This window comes from Alligator sinensis, unplaced genomic scaffold (genome assembly GCF_000455745.1).
Source record: "Alligator sinensis unplaced genomic scaffold, ASM45574v1 scaffold998_1, whole genome shotgun sequence".
Classification (NCBI taxonomy): Eukaryota; Metazoa; Chordata; order Crocodylia; family Alligatoridae; genus Alligator; species Alligator sinensis.
Genome location: NW_005842630.1, coordinates 312,746 through 335,137, shown reverse-complemented (window position 1 = coordinate 335,137; position 22,392 = coordinate 312,746). Strand labels below are relative to the sequence as shown.

Here is a 22,392-nt window from a genome sequence, read left to right as displayed (position 1 = left end):
AAGAGTGTGTGTATGGGAGGTGGGGGGTGAGTTCTGTTGTTACCAAAGTCTTGTCTGCACCCCAGAAACATTGATTCTACTGGCCCAGAAGAATGAATCTCCCACGCCTTATTGCAGGTGCAGTTATGCCAGGAGAAGGGTGCTTATGCAGGAGGGCCAGACTCAGGTCAGAGGATCCCCATCAGGACAACCCAGTTAAACCACATAAGCTCTGAAGCCAGCAGCACGTGAGGCCATGAGGTGGCTATCTGTCCTGTCCAATTACCTTTGAGGCCCATAAGGCTGGGACCTGAATGACCAGGTGTCCACTTAGGTCTCCTGGAGCTGTATAGGAAGGGGATCACGCTTCTTGTACAGTGCACATTCAAACTAGCATACATGCTTCCTTGCAAGGGGTCAGATTGGTTTTGGTATCTCAGTAGAACCTGCATTGTCACAAACCCCATGTGTAAAGCAGACCCCCGGATTTGCTTGTTTTACACAACTTAGCTGCAGTGTGCCTGTGAGGACCATAAAGTATTGAGCCTAGTTGAAATTCAAGTCCAGTTTTATTTTTACTTCCTTGCTAAGCTGAAGAATTGTTTTTTCTCTACCTATCTGGTCTCCAGCACATGAGCACCTCACAGTCTTTAATGCATTTACCATCACAGTTTCCCTGCGACATATGGCAATGGCATTCCCTGCCATTGTACAGATGGGGAGCTGAGGCACAGGAAGGCTAAGTGACTTGCCTAAGTTCACACAGGAAGTCAGTGGCATGACCAGAAATTCAGCTTAAAGCCCAAGCTAGTGTCTTCACCAACAAAACCATAATTCCTCAGTGGGATTTATAATATCTGAAGGCTGTCATAGAAAAAAATAGGGAAAGCAACTTCCTTGCCACTTAGGGCCAAATATGAAGCAACGGGTTTAAAGTGCAATAAAGTAGATTTAGCTTAAATCTCAGAATTTCCTGCCTGTTCGATTAGGAGGGCAGTGGAGCAAGCTGTGGAAGGGAATTGTAACATCTCTTATACCAAAGCTTTTCAAAAAGAGACTGCATGTGCGTCTAGCTGGGATGATATAGGAACAGCCTGTCCTGCCTTTGTGCAGGAGTTTGAGCTAGATGATGTTTGAGGTCCCATTCATCCTGATGGTTCTGTGGACCTCTGCCATTTGTTGTTGGTATTTCACAAACAAAAGGGTGTGGAAGCAGCACATTTTAGTCCTGCATTAGCCACATATGTATTTTTTTCCATAAGCAGTTTGATCCTGCTACACCAAAGTCAATGAAATTGTGCCACTGACTTAAATGAGAGTAGGATCAGAAGAAAGGCAGAAACAAAATGGAGCAGTTAGACATCATGGGGATGTACATTCCTCAGAAATCACACTGCCTGTCAGGAACATGCACAGCAGCCTTATCAAACTTTACTTTGACTGAGTTTGTAAACCTGACTGAACCTCTCTGGTTAAAAGGTTCTTCCTGGCACCCATGGTACTTGACTTCTGCACTGTCTGTTTGCATTTAATTCAGTAATGAGTCTTGGTTTTGCAGCATCTGTAATTATAGTACAACTGTCTTGGACATGTATCCTCAGGATAGTTTTTACATTGAGTTCTTGCATCCATAATGGAAAGTGTTTTCTAAAAATGAAGGAAAGTCCCAGGCACAAAATTATATGCAGGCTGTAAATAAGGATGAATTAATTCAACCAGTTGTCATTTTTTGGTAGTTATTTAACCAAATAAATTGTAAATCAAGTGATTCTGCAGTAAGTCAAGTGGGCAGTATTCCACTAAGAGCCATAACTCTGACCTCTTACTAGTGCCCATCTTCTTCCTGGCCCCACCTTCTACCGTAAAATACTATATCACATTCTCACTTAAGCTTGATCCACCTTCCTACAAGCTACCCTAATATTGTCCATGGTGATATGTCACCGGTTCAGTGACGTATTTTAGCATGTACATGTACAAAGAACCAGAGCCCATGGGATTTCTGTCATGCTGGACTCCTATGATCTAGGTCCATAGTAGATTCCAGAAATCCTGTTAACTAATGTTCTGTAGATACATTCTCGCATCTTTTCCTCTCTCACTTCAACATTACACATCTAAAATGGCAGCCCACATTTCCTCTACTTCCATTCAGCTCCCTATTGAAGGTGAGACACCTCTCTGCTCCTCTCTTCCTCCAGGTTAGAGACCATGCAGTCACAGGTAGCTGTGGCCTAACTGATCTATGAAATGCGGGTGTATCTGAATGCTGTCACCTATAGTTTGGTTAGCTGGGGTTGCACCTTTGAGCCTGTTTCAACAAATATGATTACTGAAAATAGCAGACAAGTAGTTGCATTTGGGGGTGAAGGCAAAAGCAGGGGGTCAGAAGAACTTGTAATACCTCTTCCCTCCTGCAAAATTTATGCTGAGTGGAGTGCATCATAGATCTGTCACTGCCAGGCAAGCAGAATCCAGTCAGAAGTGGGCAGCTTGACAGAGAGAAGGGGTCAGAGTTAAGGTTTTTTGGGAAAACAGTGGCTGAACATTTCCTGATATTTACAAGTTGTTTCTGGAAGTGTATTATTCCCTAGAGACTCATGGTGAGACTGATGTTACGTTGTGCCAGATGCAGTATAGATGCCTTGTCCACATACCCATCTCCCAATGGTTTGGATCAATTTAGGTAAACCAAAAGCAACTTTTAGGGGTGACCTCTCACTTGTTGGCCTAGAACAGGCTACGTCAGATCAGATTGCACTTGTAAATTTCCTGACATGAACTAAACTGCCATGAAACTATGCTGACAGAAAAGGGTTACATGGGTTCAGCTTCATTAGTATAAAATCTGCCATTCACATAAGATGGTTAATCTTAGGGAAGATTTTTTTTTCCATTTTAGGCACCCAAATTGCACTTACCCAGGCACATAACTGCCACTTTTGACACGTGTGAATGGTTTATAACCCTGCTTCATGTGCAGCCTGGACGTACAAGCACCCACATGCCTGCTAGGCCTGTGCAGCAGGCTGTGTATTGCCTGGGCAGGTACTCTGCTTCATATGTGCATATGCTGAACAAGTGTAGGGCATAGACTTCTACCTGGCAAAAGCCTGTGACTTGCAGGTGTCAGACACTGGAAGAGAAGGATCCTGCTCTATTTTAGCCCCAACAGCTGAGTGGTTAGGGAGGAAGCATAAAAGCCAAATCTGCCCCCCCCTCAGTTTCTTAGTACAGAGGGGGTTTAATCTTTTATCTTTCCATTTTCCCACCACAGTGCTCCTACTACCAGACCACAGATTAGGCATTTTCCAGCTACCGTCTCCAGCTGTCTCTGAAGCTGTTTGCCTGAGCAACCAAGGGAGAAAAACCATGGTCAGGAGTTTATGTAGTTCAGTAAGGTGGCTGCAGCCCTGAATAGGAGCAAGTTCTGCATTCTGGCCTGTCCCCTTTGCTTCCCAGTGGGGTAGAAACTCTCCCACTGTTTTCTCTCTGTTTTATTTAGTAATTAGTGCATGCTGGGTGCAGGGGCTCTTGTTTCAAGAGGAGGGCTAGAAAGGGGCCTGAATAATGCTTGATCTGTTACCTTGTGGTTAGTACATTGTGCTGGTAAGTCGGAGATGCAGGATCAAACCCTCTGAAACAGGGGAGAATGAGTGTGACAGAATCTGGATTTTTGGACAAGTGTCCTAACTACTCAGCTATTGGGGTAAAGTATGAATGGGGTCTCCTCAGTTTTTTGGGCATCAGGCTTAAATATGTGTATACAGAGCTGCCCAGCCAGAGGGATACCCACTACATGTGCTTGGTATCTGTATGGAACCTACATATCCACAGTACAGAGGAATAGCACTGCAAACTGCATTATGTGCCAAAAATGCCACTTAGGCGACTAGACAGTGGCTGTTTGGGTGTGTACATTGAATTAGGATTCTATCCTTAGTGTGTTGATCAGCTGCAGGAATCAAAATCCTGTTACAAAATCTGTCTTTGAGTTCTGTGTGTGACTTGGACAGTAATTTAGTCTGGGATTGGGGTTCCTCAGTGTTCCTTCAGTTCAATTAATGATCTAAGGCTGCTGTTTTCATAAGATGACAAAAGTTTTAAGTGCACGAGCATCACTGCAAATCCTGCATTAAACTTGCATTCTGGGAGTGCTGAAGCATAACCAGCACTGTCACTGTATCCAGGTCCAGTGACTTAACTTCCGCACTGTTCTTTCCTCTTTACTGTGATGCCAGTGTGTAGTAAGGTTGTTTCTAGGTAATTTCTATCTCCTAATCTTAGTGCTGGTATCTTTACTGCACAGAACAGGGCCTGGGGGAGAGGGGCAGAAGCACCTGGTGGTTGTGTCATGCTTTGGGAAGAAAGGGAGGTACGTTTTGGTCCTCCTATGGTCCCCCAAGCTCACCGTGTCCCATGGACACCATCAAAGTCCAGAGTTCAAGGGAAGGGGGCAGGGGAGATGCCACCAACCTCTCACCATCTCTCTCTCCCTCCCTGTAGGGACCATCCGCCCAGTGCGACGCAGCTACTATGACCCATCCTCTGCACCAGGCAAGGGCGTGGTATGGGAGTGGGAGAACGACAGTGGGTCGTGGACACCCTATGACATGGAGGTGGGCATCACCATCCAGCATGCCTATGAAAAACAGCACCCATGGATTGACCTCACCTCCATTGGCTTCTGCTATGTCATTGATTTTGCCACCATGGGCCAGATCAACCGCCAGACCCAGCGGAAGCGGCGCATCCGCCGGCGCCTCGACATGGTTTACCCACTTGTCACGGGCACCCTGCCCAAGTCCCAGTCCTGGCCAGCCAGCCCTGGAGTGGCCAGGTTGCCCCCAGCACCATCCTGCACCTGTCCCCAGTGCTTACTGGTCATGAGCGTCAAGGCTGCAGTTTCAGCTGGGACCAATGGAAGCACTGGCACCACCCCCCCACAGCAGCAGCAACAGCAGCAGCAGCAACAACAGCAGCAGCAGCGTAAAGCCTCTGCCCCACCTGGTGGAGCCAAGCCGCCTTCCCTGATGCCTGGGAACAAGCCCCTGGATGGCACAGCCACAATGCGTGGCTCACTGAAGACCCTGGCATCACAAGTGAGCCGGAGACAGGCAGCCAGCACACCGGCCCTGAGCTCAGCTGGCTCACCTGCCAGCCCACCGAGTGCCAATGGGAAAGCCTCCCGTGCCAGCCTCAACACCTTGAACCGCACCCACCTGCAGCGCCTAGCCATTGCACAGTCCCGTGTGCTGATTGCTTCTGGGTGAGTGCCACTCTGCTCCTGCAACACCTGAAAAAAGTCACGGGGAGGGAGCCAGGGGATAGCTTAAGCTCAGGATGCCCTCATCCCAAAAGACCCACTTCCCATGGCTGCCACTCAGAACTTCATGTTAGCCAGGGATCAGTGGAGTTGGCCAGTGAGACCAAACTCCTGCTAAACCCTTTAGTGTTGACACAACCAGGCTAGAGTAGGGGTGATGGTGAGGCAGCTTGCTTCTGGAACCTCATCCTGGGTTTTCTTGTCCTGTCACTGATCTGAGAATGGTCTCCTAAGTTTCTCTGTCTGACCTTTGCGACAGCATTAAATTAAAACTAAAGAGCCACTCTAGCAAGCTATGAGCCTGCATTAGGAAGGACACCAGGTTAGGGTTATAACCAGTGTCCCTGGTTGGCCTCTGGTCAACCAGGGACACTGCCCCCATGTGAATCAGTGCTTGTGCAGGAAGATCGGGTCAGTCCTTTGTCATTGTCCATTCAGAACCAAGCCACTGCTTTGATTTTTCCAGGTGCGTTTGCTGTGGTATCACTGTAGTGCTAAGGGGCCTTGGACAACAGGCTGATAAAGAAGCTGAGGAGTCTCCCTAGGCTGGGAGGCTAAGTATCATCCAGGGTCAAAAGGACATAAAAAGCAAAGAGTTGGGTGGGCAGTCTGTCTGCATCATGGCAGAAGGTGAATGGTGAGAACCTCAAGACACTGGGGCCTGCATTATTTAAAATAGTTATCAAAGCATTTGAGCAGGGAAGTAACAAAGTGTGCAGATGACACAAAGTTATGAAGGTGGGTCAGGAGCAGTGAGGAATAGGGAGGGTCTTAGCAGGGGACCTAAGAAGGTTGCAGGAAGGGCCTCCACAAGGAGACAAATTATTTTTGTTGTCAATAAATGCAAAGTCTTGCACCTTGGAGGGGAAACACTGAACTATGACTAGACCTTGCAGGAGCTGACACAAACTTGCAGCTCAAGGTAGAGACTTGGGCATCGCTGCAGACATGTCAGTTGAGATCTCTGCTCAGGGTGCAGCTGCAGTCAACAAAGCAAACTGATTGTTGGGTTGTGTACAACATGGGGCAGAGACGAAGGCAAAAGGGAGTCCTGATCTCTTTCTGTCACGCTCGCTGAAGCCTCACCTGGACCGTGGATGCAGTGTTGGGCACCCTGGGTTCATGCTGAGGGGGCAGTATGATGGTGCGGTTCAGAGGGGCATGAATCAGGTCTGGGAAAGCTCTGACAGAGAGAAGTTGAGAAGACGGGCTGATATCATGTGGAGGCAGATTATCCCATGGCTATTACACCTTCTAATGCAGCAGAGATAGAAGACTTCCCTGGAAGGACCTGGGGACCCGGGTCCAGTGCATAGGGTGGTGGAGTTCATGCTGGGTCCAGAGCACGTCAGCCCTTCCCAGGACTCAGACCATAAATACTCAGGAGCTTCACTATGCCTGGGTTGGTGATTTCCAAGCAGCCCTGTTTTAGCTGCAATCGGTGAAACAAGTGCAGAGGGCCAGATTCCCCAGCTGGTATAAGCCAGCCATACCTCCATTAACCTCTACCAATTCACACCAGCTCAGGATCAAGCCCGTGTTGTTTGTGGTCAAGGAACTTGAGTCCCCTGTCCCCGGGGCCTGTGTAGCACAGACCTACAGCAGGGTGGAAAGTCCCCACAGAAGCAGTAAAGCCCCTCATAACTGTAGCTCCCCCTGTGCGGCCCCTCAGTGTCCCTCCCCCATCTCAGCAAACACCAGAGACCCCTTTTGCCATAAAAAGGGGGAGGCCCATGATCCCTGTTTGAATCCTAATGAGGCCGAGGGACATTCTTTAGCTCTCCTCAGTGGAGGATGGGGAGTGGTCACATCAAAAGGCCTATAGAAAGCTTTTCGTCCCTGGGCTGGGTGAGAAGGGATCCCCCCCACTCTGCACACAGGCCCCTTTCTCGGCCATTTAATTAGCGTGTTTCTGCCTCTTTGTCTGGCTTTGCCATCGGCCTTCTGTCACCGTTCACCCCCTTTTCTCCCTCTCCTCGTCTCCCCCAGGCCCATGACCCCTCCGGGAAGCTTTCCCATGGAAGCGGGTGAGGGAGGAAGCAGCCGTGGAGACGTCCCCAGCAACAAAAGGGGGTTGTGAATAGTTTGGAGACACAAGCAGGGTTTCAAAAGAGTGAGAGAAAAGGGGGGAGCGGGGATCGTGGGGAGCTGTCGCTAGATTAGAGAATTCTCTGTCTCCAGCCAGGCCTCGGTCTGTCGCTACGGCAACTATTGTCCAGCTAGCTGTGCCTAGCTGGCCCTCCACCTTTCATGTTGCTGTGGTGCCACCCCCAGGAATGAAATCAATTCCTTGTCTGTAAGCTATGGCAGAAGCCCAGCTAGGGAACAGCACCCTCTGGCATGCCCTTGAGTGGGTGTCCAGGCATACCATGCCCCAGTGTCTCACTAGCCACCCCAGAGGCTTGGCTGGTATTGCACACTCAAGTTTAGCCCCCTCTCAACCAGTCTCCTATGCATGTGTGTATGATCATCCTGGCGTCCCAGGGTGGGCTTGGGTCACCTGATTGTGAGTGTTGCCTAGTCCTGCTTCCGCTTTTTAAAAGGCCAACAGATGGTGAGCCATGTGTACAAAGGATGCCCAGGCCATGTCCTCTCTGTGATGTTAGAGGGAACTTCAGCAACAGGAAAAGAGGGTGCAAGTGTGTATCTCTCTCCATGCAGGCTCAGTTTAGCCCCTGGAGAGAAGAGATTGTGCTCACCAGTCAAACACCCCGTGTAGCTTCCCGATCTTGACATGGTTGGTATCAGGATGCAGACATAGAATGCTGGAGAGGCTGTCTGGAGAGGGCTCGCTGTGCAGTTTGGGTCGTGTCCAGGATTACCCTTTTGGTCTCTGCAGCACCATCTTTGACTCGCTCTGTCCATCTGGGTAACATGAGGCTATTGTCCAGCTAGGCAGCAGTGGGGTTGACCCAAGCTCTTGCCGTGATCAGGCCTCAAGTGGGTGCTGCAGCTGCACTGCTAGATCAAGGGGTTTCTTGTTGTTTCTAATCAAGTAGTTCAAACCCTAGAACGGAGTTCATTGAAGAGGGTGAGTAGCATGTTAAAATCCCATTGTCCTGACTACTCTTTTACTTCCCTCTGCCTGAATGTGCTGATTGCTGCCTGCAAAAGAGCTGCCAGCACTGAAACCCACACTGCCTTCCCCCACCTGACAATCCCTGGGAAGTCCCAGCTTTTTCAGATGCCTCAGCTGCTTACTATGGCTGTTGTTGGGCTGCTGTGTATGGGACTAGAGCAAGTGAAAGAAATGTAAAATGGGGATTGATTGAGGGGGTTTCAAGGCCCAGGACTGAGATTGAAACCTCTGGAGGAACAGTGCAGAGCTTACCAGGATGGAAAACATACGTAAAATAGCAATCAGGAAATTCATCCCCTGAACTGGGTACTTTTTGGAAGGGAAGGGGAGACCTAGTGGAATGGGATTGGGGCCTGCTTGATGGATAACCCCAATATACCACTGATCTAGTGGCTGGGTTTCTGCCAGTAGCTCCATCTCAGAGAAGCTCTAGTGATTTTTACTTGCAGATTAAGTGATGACAGGTTTTCTGTTGTGGGCTGTGTGTTTCGGTCCTCTCCATTCCTTGCACACCCACTGTCTCACACTCCCACCCTGCTTGTATACACAGGCCTTGTGCTGGAGTTCCTGTGCCAACACTGCCCAAACCTGGTTTTCTTAGCACTATGTTTGTGCTGCAGGGCGTGAGCTGAAGGTGGAACCTGCTGGGCTGGTTCTTCTGTGTACAGTAATAGCTCCACTTCACCTGCACAGGCAGAGATAATGGGATGATTCCAGGCTGCCATTGGCAGGCATTGGGTAGAATGGAGAGCACAAAGCCTTCTGGGATTGAGGACCTGCACCTATCTTCACTGCACCACTCCTTGCTCTTCTGGACAATAGCCTCATGTTACCCAGATAGAAAGAGAGAGAGTCAAAGATGGTGCTGCAGAGAACAAAGGGGTGCTCCTGAGCACAACCCAGACTGGGGTCTCTTGAAGAGGGTACCCAACCACCTCCCTGTGTGCAGTTCTGGCTAGAAATCTTCAGGGTTGATGTGCCCCCAATGTCTAGAATTAGTTGTTTCCACTTAGCACAGAGAGTTCCCCACCTGTACAGCTCATCTCCTATTCTCCAGGCAGGACTCCCAGCACAAGAAGTGGGCACCTGGGATGGTGCACTGGGGACATCAGTGTATGGGGCTGGAGCTTCCCCTCAGGAGCTGTGGCAAGGTATTGCCCCATGGTGAATTCTAACCTTTCCCCCTCTCCTTTCCCTCCAGGGTCCCCACTGTCCCTGTGAAGAACCTGAATGGCTCGAGTCCTGTTAACCCTGCGCTGGCAGGTAGGGCATCCAGATCCAAGTTTTGCTAGGGTCATGGGCTTGTACCATCTGGTATAGCTGGCCCACAGCAGGCCCCTGGGAACAAATTCTGACACTGCCAGAGGAATGGACAAAGGAGGGAACCCACCTGTTTAGAAGTGGAGGGAGCTGTGGGAGGTTCTGGGGAGACCTCTGTCCTGAGGAAAGGTTCTTTGGTGTTGGTATGGGATGAAGTGCAGAACTGGAGACAGGGAGAGGCAACTGATTTACATGAGGGTGGGTTAGAACGCAAGGCAGTGAGACATCTCTGGGTTATATTGCAGCCAGAGAGGTGTGTCAGGGCAGAGCAAGTGGGCACAGGGCTGGTTTCTCAGACCCAACCCTTCTCTCTTTTTCTCTCTACCCTCCATGCACCCCTTTCCCAGGGATCACAGGTATCCTCATGAGTGCGGCAGGGCTGCCCGTCTGCCTCACCCGCCCCCCAAAGCTAGTACTACACCCCCCACCCGTCAGCAAGAGTGAGATCAAGTCCATCCCAGGCATCTCCAACACCTGCCGCAAGACCACCAAAAAACAGGCCAAGAAAGGTGAGTAAGGGTCCAGTCCCTTCCTGTCCCTGTGGGTGCCCCCTCTCCCCATTCTCAGAGGGGGAGCTCTGCCTTGTTCAGTGCAGTCGTTCACCTCAGCTTTAGTGCCTAGATTCTTCCCACCCAGCCCCTCCCCAAGAGTCCACAGGAGCTCTCCTTCACCCCCCGCTTCCTCCCAAACAGCTCTGCTTCACCCCCACTTCCTCCCTTTTCTAGACTGCCTTGTTTCTCTCCAGTGGCCCGTGGTGGGGCTGATGGGTCCATGTGACTTGCGTTCTCATGTACTGTCTTCCTGTCTCTCCCCCAACCCCTGCAGGTAAAACCCCAGAGGAGGTGCTGAAGAAATACTTGCAGAAGGTGCGACACCCACCAGATGAGGTGAGAGCAGTGAAGCCTGGCAGGTGCAGAGGTGCTGGGACTGCTCTGAGTGTGCATGGATGTACACTGTTGCAGTGCACATCTGGGCATGTGTGTGCACGGCACTGCATCTCAGGCAGTGTTGTTCCCATTGAGAAGTGTGCATCAACACCTCATTAGTTTCCTTGCTGTCCCGGCCTAGTGGAGACCAGATCAAAAGGGTTTTTATCTGAGCGTAGCTCAGCCAGATCTGCAGTGCCGCAACCCTGCATCCTGGTGTGACCTTGATGCAATCTGAGTCAAAAGTAACCATAGCTGGACCCCACTAGGGAGGTATGGCATGAGTGCAAGCTCCGATTATTTACTATGCTGACAGAACACACCTCTTATGGAAATGAGAGTGTAGCTCGCATGTGAGAGTATGAGGTGGAGTTGCATGCTGCGTATGTATGAGCATGTGTGTGTTTGTGTGGTGGTGGTGGTATTCTCCATGCAGGTTGGTAGGTTTGTGTGAGGTGGTAAGTGGAGCATGCTGTGTGCAAGTCAATGTGTTTTGTGTGCATATGAGTGGGGCTGTGTCCCAATTGATCTGTGTATGTGGGAGAGAAGTGATGGTGTGTGTGTGTGTGTGTGTGAAAGAGACAGAAAGAAAGGTGCAGTTGTGCTGTTTGTGGGGTAGTCAAGTGTGAAGGGTGCTGCCATGTGTGTGTGCATGGTAGGGTTATGTGCTTAGTGGGTGATAGCCTATTCTATTAGGCGCATAAGTGCAGTTCTGTTCCATGCTGCTTGAGTCTGAAAAACACTTAATGCAGAAAGAGGTTTTCCTCCTCCTCATTGCTTTGTTGCGACAGCCTTAAGGCTAAGATGCCGATATGTTACAAAAGTAGATGCTATGGTGGGCAACATTTTTGGAAGGCATGCCACAAGTTAAGCTTCATTCCCTTCTCAAATACTTCTCTTATTTGGGTGCCCCCCCACCAATGGTGTACCTGATAGTGAATACCATAGGATGCCAGAATGGAGGCGTAATGGGGCTTGAGCCTCTGTCTGGGGTCACACGAAGCAGGGCCATGAGGAGCAGAGCTGGAGCAGGACACTGCTGCAAGAGGAGGTGTTGCTACCATTAGCTAGGTTAACTCTTTCCTGGCTCCCTAACCCACAGTTTTATATGGCTACTGCAGCCCAAGGAAGGGCTAACCATGGAAAAGCATAGAAGGGCTCTTTGTGGTGACACCTGACACCTCCTCTCACAGCAGGAGATGCTGTTTCAGGCAGGACACCTGCTTCTTCTCCAGGTTTAGGCTGTAGACTCTGCTCTCTTCCTCCATTCTCCTGCCTGTCTTTACTGAGCACTCAGGGCTTACATGCCGCATACAGCAGCTGCCCATGCCACTTGTAGTGAATGTGCTGCAGATTGGTCACCCCTGCATTAATGAATTTTCAAGGACTGGTGCAGTGAAGTAAATAGGGATTTATGATTTACTCTCTCTCAATATTAGAACTAAGGGGCATAAAATGAAACCATGGGAAGTAGGTTTTATAACTTACAAAAGACAATTCTGTTTTCACGCAGTAAGCAATAACTTTTGGTACTCATTGTCACAAGAAATTCTGGAGACTGGTAGTTTTAACCCTGCTCAAAAGGGAGTTGGATCAGTTATTGAACATACCCTGTTCATCTGCTCCTCCATCATCTGCTGTCTGCCATTGTGTGAGATAAGATACTGTGATTGATAGACCTATGGTCTGATCCAGTAAATGGGATTTCTTACATTCTTATGGTGAATTACAGTGACATTCAGGTGCCTGAGTCTACTTTGGAGGCCTAATAGGTGGAATAGAATCTGACACTGTCTGTGAGAGAGAGAGGAGGGGATGCACACAGTGTGTGAGGAAGAATTGCTTGCTGGGTATATGAGAAGGAGGGCTAGCCGTCTTCATGAGCATGTGCGCAGTGGAGTTGTGTGTGTGTGTGGAGGGGTTGCTTGTGCACATGTGTCCAGGATGGTGGCATGTTGTGTATGCAGTGGGGCTGTGCACTTTGTGTGTGAGGAGAGATTACTTGCTCATGTGTATACCTCATGCAGCACGCATACACAATGTCTGCAGTATGTGTGAGGAGGGGTTGCTTGCTGTGCATGTGTGCAGCAGGGTTGTGTGATGTGTATGTGTGCTGGTGTGCCATAGGATTTCATGCTGGGTGCATGTTCACAGCTGCTTTCTGTCCAGGTTGGGAGTGAGCTGTGGTGTGACCTGTGTTCTAGGCATCCCCTCGTGCTTGCCCCTGGCTCTTTGCATATATTTATATATCAGGCATGGAGGAAATGGGGCCCTAGCAAGAGGTTTCAGATTGACCAGAGGTATCTGTGCTCCCCATGGCAAGCATGGCTTGGAGATATCCAGCTCCCTCTGGCAGTGCCCTGCCCTGCAGGAACAGAGCTCTGACTCCTGGCTACTTTTTTGCCTTGTCACCTTGACACCACCATTGAAGGGGCAAGTGCTGTCCATTCCTGGTGGTACCTAAACAGATTCCCACCCAGTGCTCCTGTGGGCTGGGTTTGAACCAGCTCCTTCTGACTGACTCATTGCCTGTCCCCCTCAGGACTGCACCATTTGCATGGAGCGCCTCTCTGCTCCATCTGGCTACAAAGGGCCGCAGCCAGCTGTGAAGCCAGACCTCGTGGGAAAGCTGTCCAAGTGTGGCCACATCTACCACCTCCACTGCCTCATTGCCATGTACAACAATGGCAACAAGGTGTGTGTCCCAGTCCACTTCAGCTGCCAGGGGGCCCCTAAGGACTTGGTGGGATCAGATCCTATTGTAGACTCTTCCAGAGAATTGAACAGTGAGCCAGTCAGGTCTGCCTGGGGTTGGATCCTGCCTCCTCATTGATTGTGAGAGCCCTCCACAGTAGGGAGGGAATGCAAGGCATTGTCCAAGTGTGTCCCGTTCATGCTGGACCAGGTGTGTGTGCACAGGCTGGGGGCTAACATCACTTAGCACTTGTCAGAGAGCTTTGATTGATTCTGTCCAATTGCATGGCCGTCTCTTTGAAGATCACTGAGTCAAAGTAAAACAGTCCTCAGTATCAAGCTGTCCAAAGTCTCCATCTCTGGCAAGATGCTGCCCTCTGTTCCTCTTCATGCCCACCCAGAAAAAAAGTATCAAAATCCAAAATATTTTGTCCGATACCCAAAGCATTTAAATTTGGACTTGTGGCTGCGGAGCTACATAGGAGTTGTAGTTCAGTTACCCTTTTATCCCTGTTCTTCTCAGTGTACCAGGCTCCCTCATTCGACTACCTCTCCCAAGATGCACCTTGATCTATGCCAGTGAGGGAGAAGGTTGCATCATGGCTGTGATATGGCCACAATGCACTGTAGGAGATGAACCTGACTGGGGGCATCCCATGGAAAAGAATGGGATCATGAGCTACCCAGTAAGCTACCACCATGGGATGTAACAAAATCAAATAACCATGGACGGTTGCTTTTTTGTTTTTGTTTCAGTGGAAAGCAGTAGACATTCTCCCTCTTCTCCCTCCCCTCCAAAAAAATATATTTAATCAAAAATCCAGCATTGGCGAATGTTTGACCTACTGTATTGATTTGTCCTGCAACCTTGGACTGGTACCTTCCCCTTTCCCTACTTGGAAATGGCAAGATTGTGAATGTCAACCAGTGTTTGGGAGGAAACATGGTAGAAATTTTCTAGGCTCAATTAATATTTTTCTCACAAAAATTGGCTTTTGGAATCAAATACAAGCTTGTATTTCCCACAGAATTTCCCAGTAAATTTAAACATTTTGCTTCTTTTTCATTGTTGTTTTGAGCTGCTCATTTTCCGTAAAGAAAAAGGGATGGAAAATTATTGAAGGAGGGAGGGAGAGGAATAAAAGACGTAAAATTTGAAATGAAGCCTTTGGATTTCAAATTAAACTGCCAAAAGGTGAAAACTTTTGGAAAGAAAGGAATTTAGTTTCAAATTGTGCTCTGAAAAATAGCCATTTTTAACTACTTGGGATACCGAGGGTGTTGCGGAGTTTGTATGATTATAATCTGATAACAGCAAAGGGAAATAAGTCTCCTGATTTAATTTTTTTTAATCTTTTCTATCATCTTTGCTCACTTTCAGGATGGGAGTCTGCAGTGCCCAACCTGCAAAACCATTTATGGGGTAAAGACTGGGACTCAGCCCCCTGGGAAAATGGAGTATCATCTCATTCCTCACTCACTGCCTGGGCACTCTGACTGTAAGACCATCCGCATTATATACAACATCCCGCCAGGGGTCCAGGTGAGACACCTGCTCTGGGGAGACACCATGGATGGGGATGTCTGCCTCTTCTGTGAAGGGAAGTCCCATTTATTCATGCACTGTCCTTGTAATCCCTGCCCCATGGCAGGTTTCCTGGGTGCTCTGCCTAGCTGTGACTCAGTTTTTGCTGGTGGGAAGATCATACCAGCAAATGAAGCAGCGGCCACCTGTGCTTGGTGGTGGCATGTGCCATAGAATCATCCTTGCTTGGGCAGGCTACTAGCTTGGGGGCCTTGACAGCTATAGGAGACAGGATGTAAGGGGAGCTCAGGGTAACACCAGTTCTGCAATACTATTTCCCCAAGCAATCCCCTCCCCCAGCAGCACCTGGAGGCAGAGATGAACTGATGTGGCCAGGTGCCTGGGGTAACTGCTACACACGGGGCGGCGGTGAATTCTGGTTGTTGCCTCACTGCCAGCATGACTTTACATCTGTGGCAGCAGCTGTTCCTTCCACTCTCCCAAGTTGTCTGGCCCAGTCACCCTGCCCTCGTTATGCCACTGCCTGGAGGGTCACCCTCCATGAAAGATGTAAGGTTCTCAACTGGGGTGCTGCTGTAGTAGCCACTGCAGCCAGGTAAAACTGCTCTGGAAACTTCCCGTGCATAAAGGCTCTAATCAGCCTAAAGCAGGCAGCAAAGCTGCCTTGTGCTGTGCAGCTCTTTCTGATCTGCCCCCTTCCCCCCCTCCCTCCCCCACCCCTTCGCTTCTTCTGGAAACAGACATGGGTGAAACTATCCCATCTGCTTTTGTTTCCGAGAGGAGAATTGGGGGTGCCAGACGACATGCTGTGCAGAAATAGCTGCACAGCATGTGGCAGCTCCTGCCTGCTTCAAGCTGATCAGAGAGCCCTAACATGGGAGGAGTGCTTCCCAGGCTGGCTGTGCAATGCAGGGCAGTTTCATCACAGTTTCACAGCCGTTCCCAGCTGCAGAACCCAGCTGAGATGCACTGAGGTAAGCTGAGGCAGCACCAATAGAGGTTCTCAGCATTAAAGAAGTGGTGGTGGGGTGCCCTGACCCTGAAAAGATTGAGAGCCAATAGTGTAAGGACCCATTGATTGATTCAGCAGTATGTAATATCGGCACAGTAAACCTTGCAGCTGCCTTTTCTGGCTTATACCAGCAGGAGGCACTACAGTGACATGAGTTTAGCTAGATCTTGTAGGCCATAAGGCACACCAGGAAGAGTTAAAATCTGGAGGCCTGAAGTGCAGAGTGCATCAAAACATTTGAGATCTGTTCAAGAACATCTTGAAATTGTTGGATTCAGTATCAACTGCAAAAATTGGTAAAAGCACATAGGATGGCATGATCAAACCTGAAACAATATATGCATAGCAGATATTGCTGTAATCAAATCAGTTGAATTAATCAGGAAATTGTAAAGGTGCATGGCACCAAACGTGATTGATCATGAGGAAAGCATGAAAAATGATGCAACTAAAACTTAGTACAGTAGAGATATTAAGGATAACTATAAAGATCATTAATATGCATGCATGATTTCAGCACTTAAGCATATAATAAGTTTATACCCACTGACTAGCTACTCTGTGCTTATCCAGACTGTGTTGTAGTAGGACATAGCAGGTCCTTGGAGGCAACAACATATCTTAATCCTTCTCTCAAGAGCCCAAAGGAATCCCATTTTTTCTCTCTCTTTCTCTTTCTCTCTAGGGACCAGAGCATCCAAATGCTGGGAAAAGCTTCACGGCACGTGGCTTCCCTCGACACTGTTACCTCCCAGACAGCGAAAAGGGCAGGAAGGTGAGGGGATGTCCTGGCCTCCATTGCTGCTTCCCTGGGGTAACAAAGGAAAGGACAGGGACTTTTTCTCCATAGAAAAGGCTGTTAGGGCTGTGTTTTTCCAACAGGACTGCCTGGTTTGGAGAGGGACAAAGCCCAGGTAAATTCAGTAGATATAGCTAACAGGCCAGATCCTTGTGCACCACTAGTAACCCAGATGCTCTGTATCTGTGCCACCACAGTTAAGTTATGCTGATTTCCCCTTTACCATGTCCTGCAGAGTTGAGAGGAGGGGGAGTAATTAGCAGGGAAGGAATCCAGGACTGGATTCCTCTGAGCCATGAGGTCCAGGCCTCTGCCTTCATGGGCATCCATTTGTCTGGAATGGCCAACAAGATGTCCACCCCTTCTCATACAGAACAGCCACAAAGTACCAATGAACAGGCCATGGTTAAAGTGGGGTTGGAGGGTTACTGTAGCTATGATTGTCCAAGAAATATGTGAGAAGCAAGGGTTTTTGGTGATATCTTTTATTGGACAAATTGCATAGTTGGGAGAGGTTAGACAAGCTTTCAGGCACAAAACTACAAAGACCTGAAGAAAAGTATTTTGTGCCCAAAAACTTCTCTAACTAAACTGAAGTCAGCCCTTACTCTAAAGTTGGTTCAATGAAAGGTATTACCATAAAACCCTGAGTTAAGAGCAGGAGAAACAAATCTGCTGCTGATTCCTTGCCTGTGCAACAGCAGGGAATATGTTGGATTAAAGTAGGCTCATATGATTTTAGGACTGGCAAAAAATGTATATCTGTGTCAGTCAGACCTAGGTGGAGGAGGAAATCCCACCTGACCGCCAATCTAGCAATTGGTTTGTCCTGAGCACATGAACAAGATCCTCCAGCCAGGTATCAGAGAGGGGAGCATGACTCCATCCTGACTTGTCTCCCATGTCTCACTGTGGCCAAAGGCCAGTGCTTCAGTAGAGGGCAGTAAAAATCCTCAGAAGGCAAATGATGCATTTTGGTGGAAAAAAGTTCTTCCTGGCCCTTACTAATGACTGGCACAAGTCCTGATGCTTGAAGTAAGTCTGAGGTCGCTAGGATGGATGTTGTTCTGTGCCTGGTGAGGGGTGTAGTTTAGACCAAAAAAACTCTAGAGACACAGGGTTAGATTCTGTCATTCTAGGGATGTTGGGACAGTCTGGATTAGCACAGCAGTTGTCTTTCACAGACCCCCAGTGGTGTCCTACTGAATTGTGTGTCCCCATCGTGACATCCCATTGACATAGGAGCTTTAGTTTTAACATGCATCAGCACCTTTTACATGGTCTTCTGAAAATAATTCATGGTCCAAATAACTTGCCCTTTCCATGCTATGTCTATCAGATCATTCCAGAAACTCCTGGCTCATTTGGGAACTTCCCACACTTCCTGCCTTATGCATTTTACAATATGCTGGGTCCTTTTATCACAGAGATAGGCCATCACATGGCATCACATGGACCTTATCGTATAATTACAATACCAGGAGGTTTTATGGGACTCAGTAGGAAAATAAACTCTGCTTTTTACAGTTACAGAGTTAAACTCTGATTTTTACACTGCTTCTTAATTTCCCAATGACAGTGTAGAGTTCCATCCTGCAAACTCATCATTGCCCTTATAAACATTGCTATGGGAGGCAGATTGAGCTTTAGGAGGAGTATATAAGCACATCACCTGACTGAGTCTGAGTGATCAGATAAGGAATAACTGACGACGCACTGTCTACAGGCTCAGGCCCAAGGTGAGATAGTCACCCAGCTGTGTCTCTCCTGTGCTTTTCACTTCTAGGTGCTGAAGCTGCTGCTGGTGGCCTGGGACCGGCGCCTCATCTTTGCCATTGGTACATCCAGCACCACAGGCGAGTCAGACACAGTGATTTGGAATGAGATCCACCACAAGACGGAGTTCGGTTCTAACCTTACGGGCCATGGCTACCCTGATGCCAACTACCTGGACAACGTGCTGGCTGAACTGGCAGCCCAGGGCATCACTGAGGAGAGTGTAGCCCAAGAGAAGGACTGAAAACAGGGGGAGGGGATCCCATGGCAGAGGGTGAGGCCTTTGCCAAGCCACGGCCCTTAACAACATCTCCTCCTTCTGTCCCTGTGTGCGCTGTCCCTCCTTTCACTTCCTCTGCCTGCCATAGCCACCCCCTAGCTCTGAAAGCACTGAAAATCTGGCTTGCAGGGGGCTGTGGAGGAGAAGGAGCCCCTGATCTTAGTATCTCCCTCCCCCCACACACAGTACTTCATTAACTGGAGCATCTGTGGATTGGGACTGCTCATTGTTTGGGGGCAATAAGGCCCCCAGTATGGCCACAACTTCTGAGGTTATATTGCCCTCAGTTTGCTATCAGCTGTTAGCACTGAGCTCTCGCGGAGGGGAGAGGGACTGAACTTGCTAAACTCTGTGAAAACTAATTGCCTCATGGGGGTGTTCCAGCCACTGGCAAGCACTCTTGTCCACGTAGCTCCAGTACCACTCAGGAGCCAAGGAGGCTTCTCACAAAAGCCACTGGGGGGACAGGATTCAGAACTAGCCCTAGTCGTCTCATTCGGTCAGGATGCTGGTTTTGTGTTGTCATGTCACTGCTGCTTTCATTGTGTGGACTCGTGAGTTGGGAATGTGCTGTTTGCAGGTCTGGTATTGCCCCCTTTGTTCCACCTCACCCTCCCATTTACTCATAGCCAGGCCTGGCTCTCTGATCCTATTCCCAGTCTGGATCTGAGTTATGCCTTGGGGAAGTGGGGTAGAAATCTCATCTCTTTGATACATTCCAAATTGGACCAAAACCAGAACTAGCTGCATCCTCTTTTCACAGTGAGTGGAGCAGAACCAATTCAGAACTAGTTTAGAACAAGTCCAGCCTTCTCAACTATGTCCAGGGAAAGTGAAAGGGAAACTGCAACCTTCCGTCTCCTGGATCTGTTACTGGCTGGATCCGAAGTCTGGTTCTTAAGTTTACTTCGAATTATCCCAGAACTATGTCTCAGCCCTTTCTCGGCTGTCTATAAGTCTATAAACTGTGCCCCAGGGAGTTGTTTTATGTGGTCCATTCCTGTTGTGGATCAGAACCAGTAGAGTTGAGTTGGGTGGGATGGGAGAGAGTCTTATTTCCCTGTGCTCCCTCCTCCCTCACTAAAGTGGGTTCTTTGAACTGTGTGTGTGGGGGAGTCCCCCTGAATACTGATTGGAATTTATATACCTCATGTTTGGGGGATTTGTCGTATATATTACGTCATGTTTGAAAAGGACGGTGACGTTAGGATGCTTAAATGAAACGGTACTTAAGTTAGACCTGGAGGCTAAGTCTGCTGGTGTTTGCCATGGCACAGGTTTGAGACTCTCTGGATTGCCATCTTGAAATGGAGACACCATGTTTTGCTGCCCATGTTTCAAATTGGCTGCCAAGTGCACCTCAGAAAGGTGGAAAAAGAAAAAATGCCCCATCCCACCCATTAGTGTGACCCATTAGTAGCACTGCTTCCAATGTGAAGAATTTCTGTCCTGAGATTAACATTCACTTCACACTAGCGCAGGCTGGGGGTATTAGCAACAAACTATCCTTGTGGTTAGACCTGATGGTGGTCTAACCACATGGTCTAACCACAATCTAAATGAGAGATTGCTAGCATTTATGCAGTGGTTTTAAAGGCACTGTTTGGCCTCCTTGGTACTGCCATCTGGTGGCTTCTCTGGTACCTCATCACAGGTGAAGTAACTCCCACAAGGGTGTTCTCTGGGGCAGGGGCAGGTATGTTTGCACCCCACAGAACATCCTAACATCTCTCTTGTCTTATCCTGTAGGTCTCTTTACCAGTTTAGGGGCTTGTCCTGAGACCCTTGTGAAGTCTCTGTGGGTGGGAGCCGGGGAACGGGGCAGGTGGTACATGCAAATGGTAGATGATTGGGTCGGGTGAGGCAGGAAGGGGTGCGGTTGGAGTCATGATTGTGGGCAAGGTTCATCAGAACAGTGGTAGGAGAGTAGGATTCAGGGGAGCTCCACAGACTTCATAAAGCCTGGTAATTCCACTGTCTTGCCTTTGCAAAGATGTCTTCATGGTTTCTTCTCTAGGGCAATGGGTCACAGCCTTTTTAGACTTCAGGCACTCCTCACTAAACTGAAGGCACCCCACAGAAAATGTCATCTCTTATGTTTCATTCATTTTTCTGACTCTAGAAAAATAATAGAACAATTCTTTGCAAAGAATTGCAAAAAACTCAAATCACAACTGGTCAGAATGCTTTTTACACTGTGAATTCCTATTTGGAATCTCTGAGTTTATCATGTAGGTGTTTGCACTGCAGTGTCCTGGTTGAGAATCTCTGCCCTAGGGGCTTACTGAAAACAGACCATCTCATCCTGCCCTGGAAGTGAACTCCAGAGCCCCCCCAGCTCCAGAGTTCTCAGCACAGGGCTCACACTTGTCCTATGGGTGCCCAAAAGCCACCCCTGTAAAAACCTCAAGCACTTCTTAGCTACCAGGGTGGGAAATGGTCCTGCTCTTGTAAGCTTCCTCTCTCTGCATCTCAGCCCCCTACCCCAGACTCCCCATCCTATGCCCCCCTCCCCCACCCCATCAGCATCCAGCTAGTTAGTCTCACACTACCCTCTACCCCTAAAAAGAGGAGAAAATTCCTTTAAGGACCAATAATCCCCTTCCACCATCCCACAACCAGTGTGCTGCCTTCAGCATGACTTGGCTTCCAGGGTAGGTGACGGGGTTGGCGAGTATCCTCCAGGCCCCTTGGATGTCCCTCTCTGCTGAGGAGTTATGGGGAGAGAGGTGTTCATTGTCCGCCCCCCAACAACACACAGATTTTGTTTTGTTTTGTTTTGTTTAATTTCAAACTGTCTGTGGTTGGTACGTTCTCCAGAAGACCCAGCCTGTAGCAGCATTGGTGGGAGTCAGCAGGGCACGGGGTCTTGTTGTGTGTCCTCGTTGCGTTCAATGCAAGGTGTGTGGTGGTGGTTGGTGTGTTTGGGGGAAGGGTGGGGGGTGGGGGAAGAGGGAAGTGTCCTGCTGTATATTGTTTTTTTTTCTTTCCATTTGTTTGTGAACGGAGCATTTCGCCCGTCTCTGGTTCGCTGCCATGTGAAAGGACAGCACTGCAGAATAATAAATGGGGAAAGCCCTCCTGTCGGTCCAGAGGGCATCCACTGTCTGTGTTTCCCTGGCCTGTACATGTCTTTTGTTAATTGTTTGTGTTCCTAGAGCCGGAGTATGTGTGACATCCCCAGATGGAAGAGCCCCTTCTCAGGGAAGTGACATGGGTACAACCCTAGGGCTACTGGGAAGTTTGTGAAGCCGATACTTCCTGCCATAGCAGCAAGCATAGAATTGACAGGGAGTTTTAACTCATGCTGCTCTAGAGAGAGAGAAATTCATGTGGCATTAGCTGTTGCAAAATATTAAGAAAGGGGTGGGACCCACAGAGTGAGTCAAAATACTCATTTGCTGGGTCTGCCTGGGTCAATGATGTCTTCTTAGTTGGTAGGGAGAACTTAGTTCCCTGCACCTCAGAGACATGGTCTTTGCTTCTCTCATGTCCCCTTCTCTCTTTTGTGTTGAAAGCTCATTTTTAAATTATCTCATTGCTGTTCAAATATGAAGTTGATCTTCCCTCAAAGATCAAAATGAGTTGCACTGACTTCTTGTCCTGGAAACCTGGGATTATATCCCTGCTTCTGAAGGAGCAGTGGCAATCTATG

The 22,392-nt window shown here is 48.8% G+C and overlaps 1 protein-coding gene across 4 annotated transcripts in view; it reads left to right on the top strand.

The window, feature by feature from the left end:
* DTX4 (deltex E3 ubiquitin ligase 4) overlaps nt 1-21,851 on the top strand; it is a 25,928-nt gene extending 4,077 nt beyond the window's left edge. The window contains exons 2-9 of one of the 4 annotated variants that reach the window (XM_006033406.3): nt 4,486-5,248; nt 9,586-9,647; nt 10,052-10,213; nt 10,530-10,591; nt 13,173-13,325; nt 14,706-14,867; nt 16,568-16,657; nt 18,468-21,851. In XM_006033406.3, the coding sequence (XP_006033468.2) occupies nt 4,486-5,248; nt 9,586-9,647; nt 10,052-10,213; nt 10,530-10,591; nt 13,173-13,325; nt 14,706-14,867; nt 16,568-16,657; nt 18,468-18,701 (1,688 nt within the window). In that variant the 3' untranslated portion in view covers nt 18,702-21,851. The remainder of the gene's footprint in view (nt 1-4,485; nt 5,249-9,585; nt 9,648-10,051; nt 10,214-10,529; nt 10,592-13,172; nt 13,326-14,705; nt 14,868-16,567; nt 16,658-18,467) is intronic. The other 3 variants (XM_025215203.1, XM_014524575.2, XM_025215204.1) reach the window with 3 other exon arrangements.
* Nucleotides 21,852-22,392: the final 541 nt, after the last annotated feature.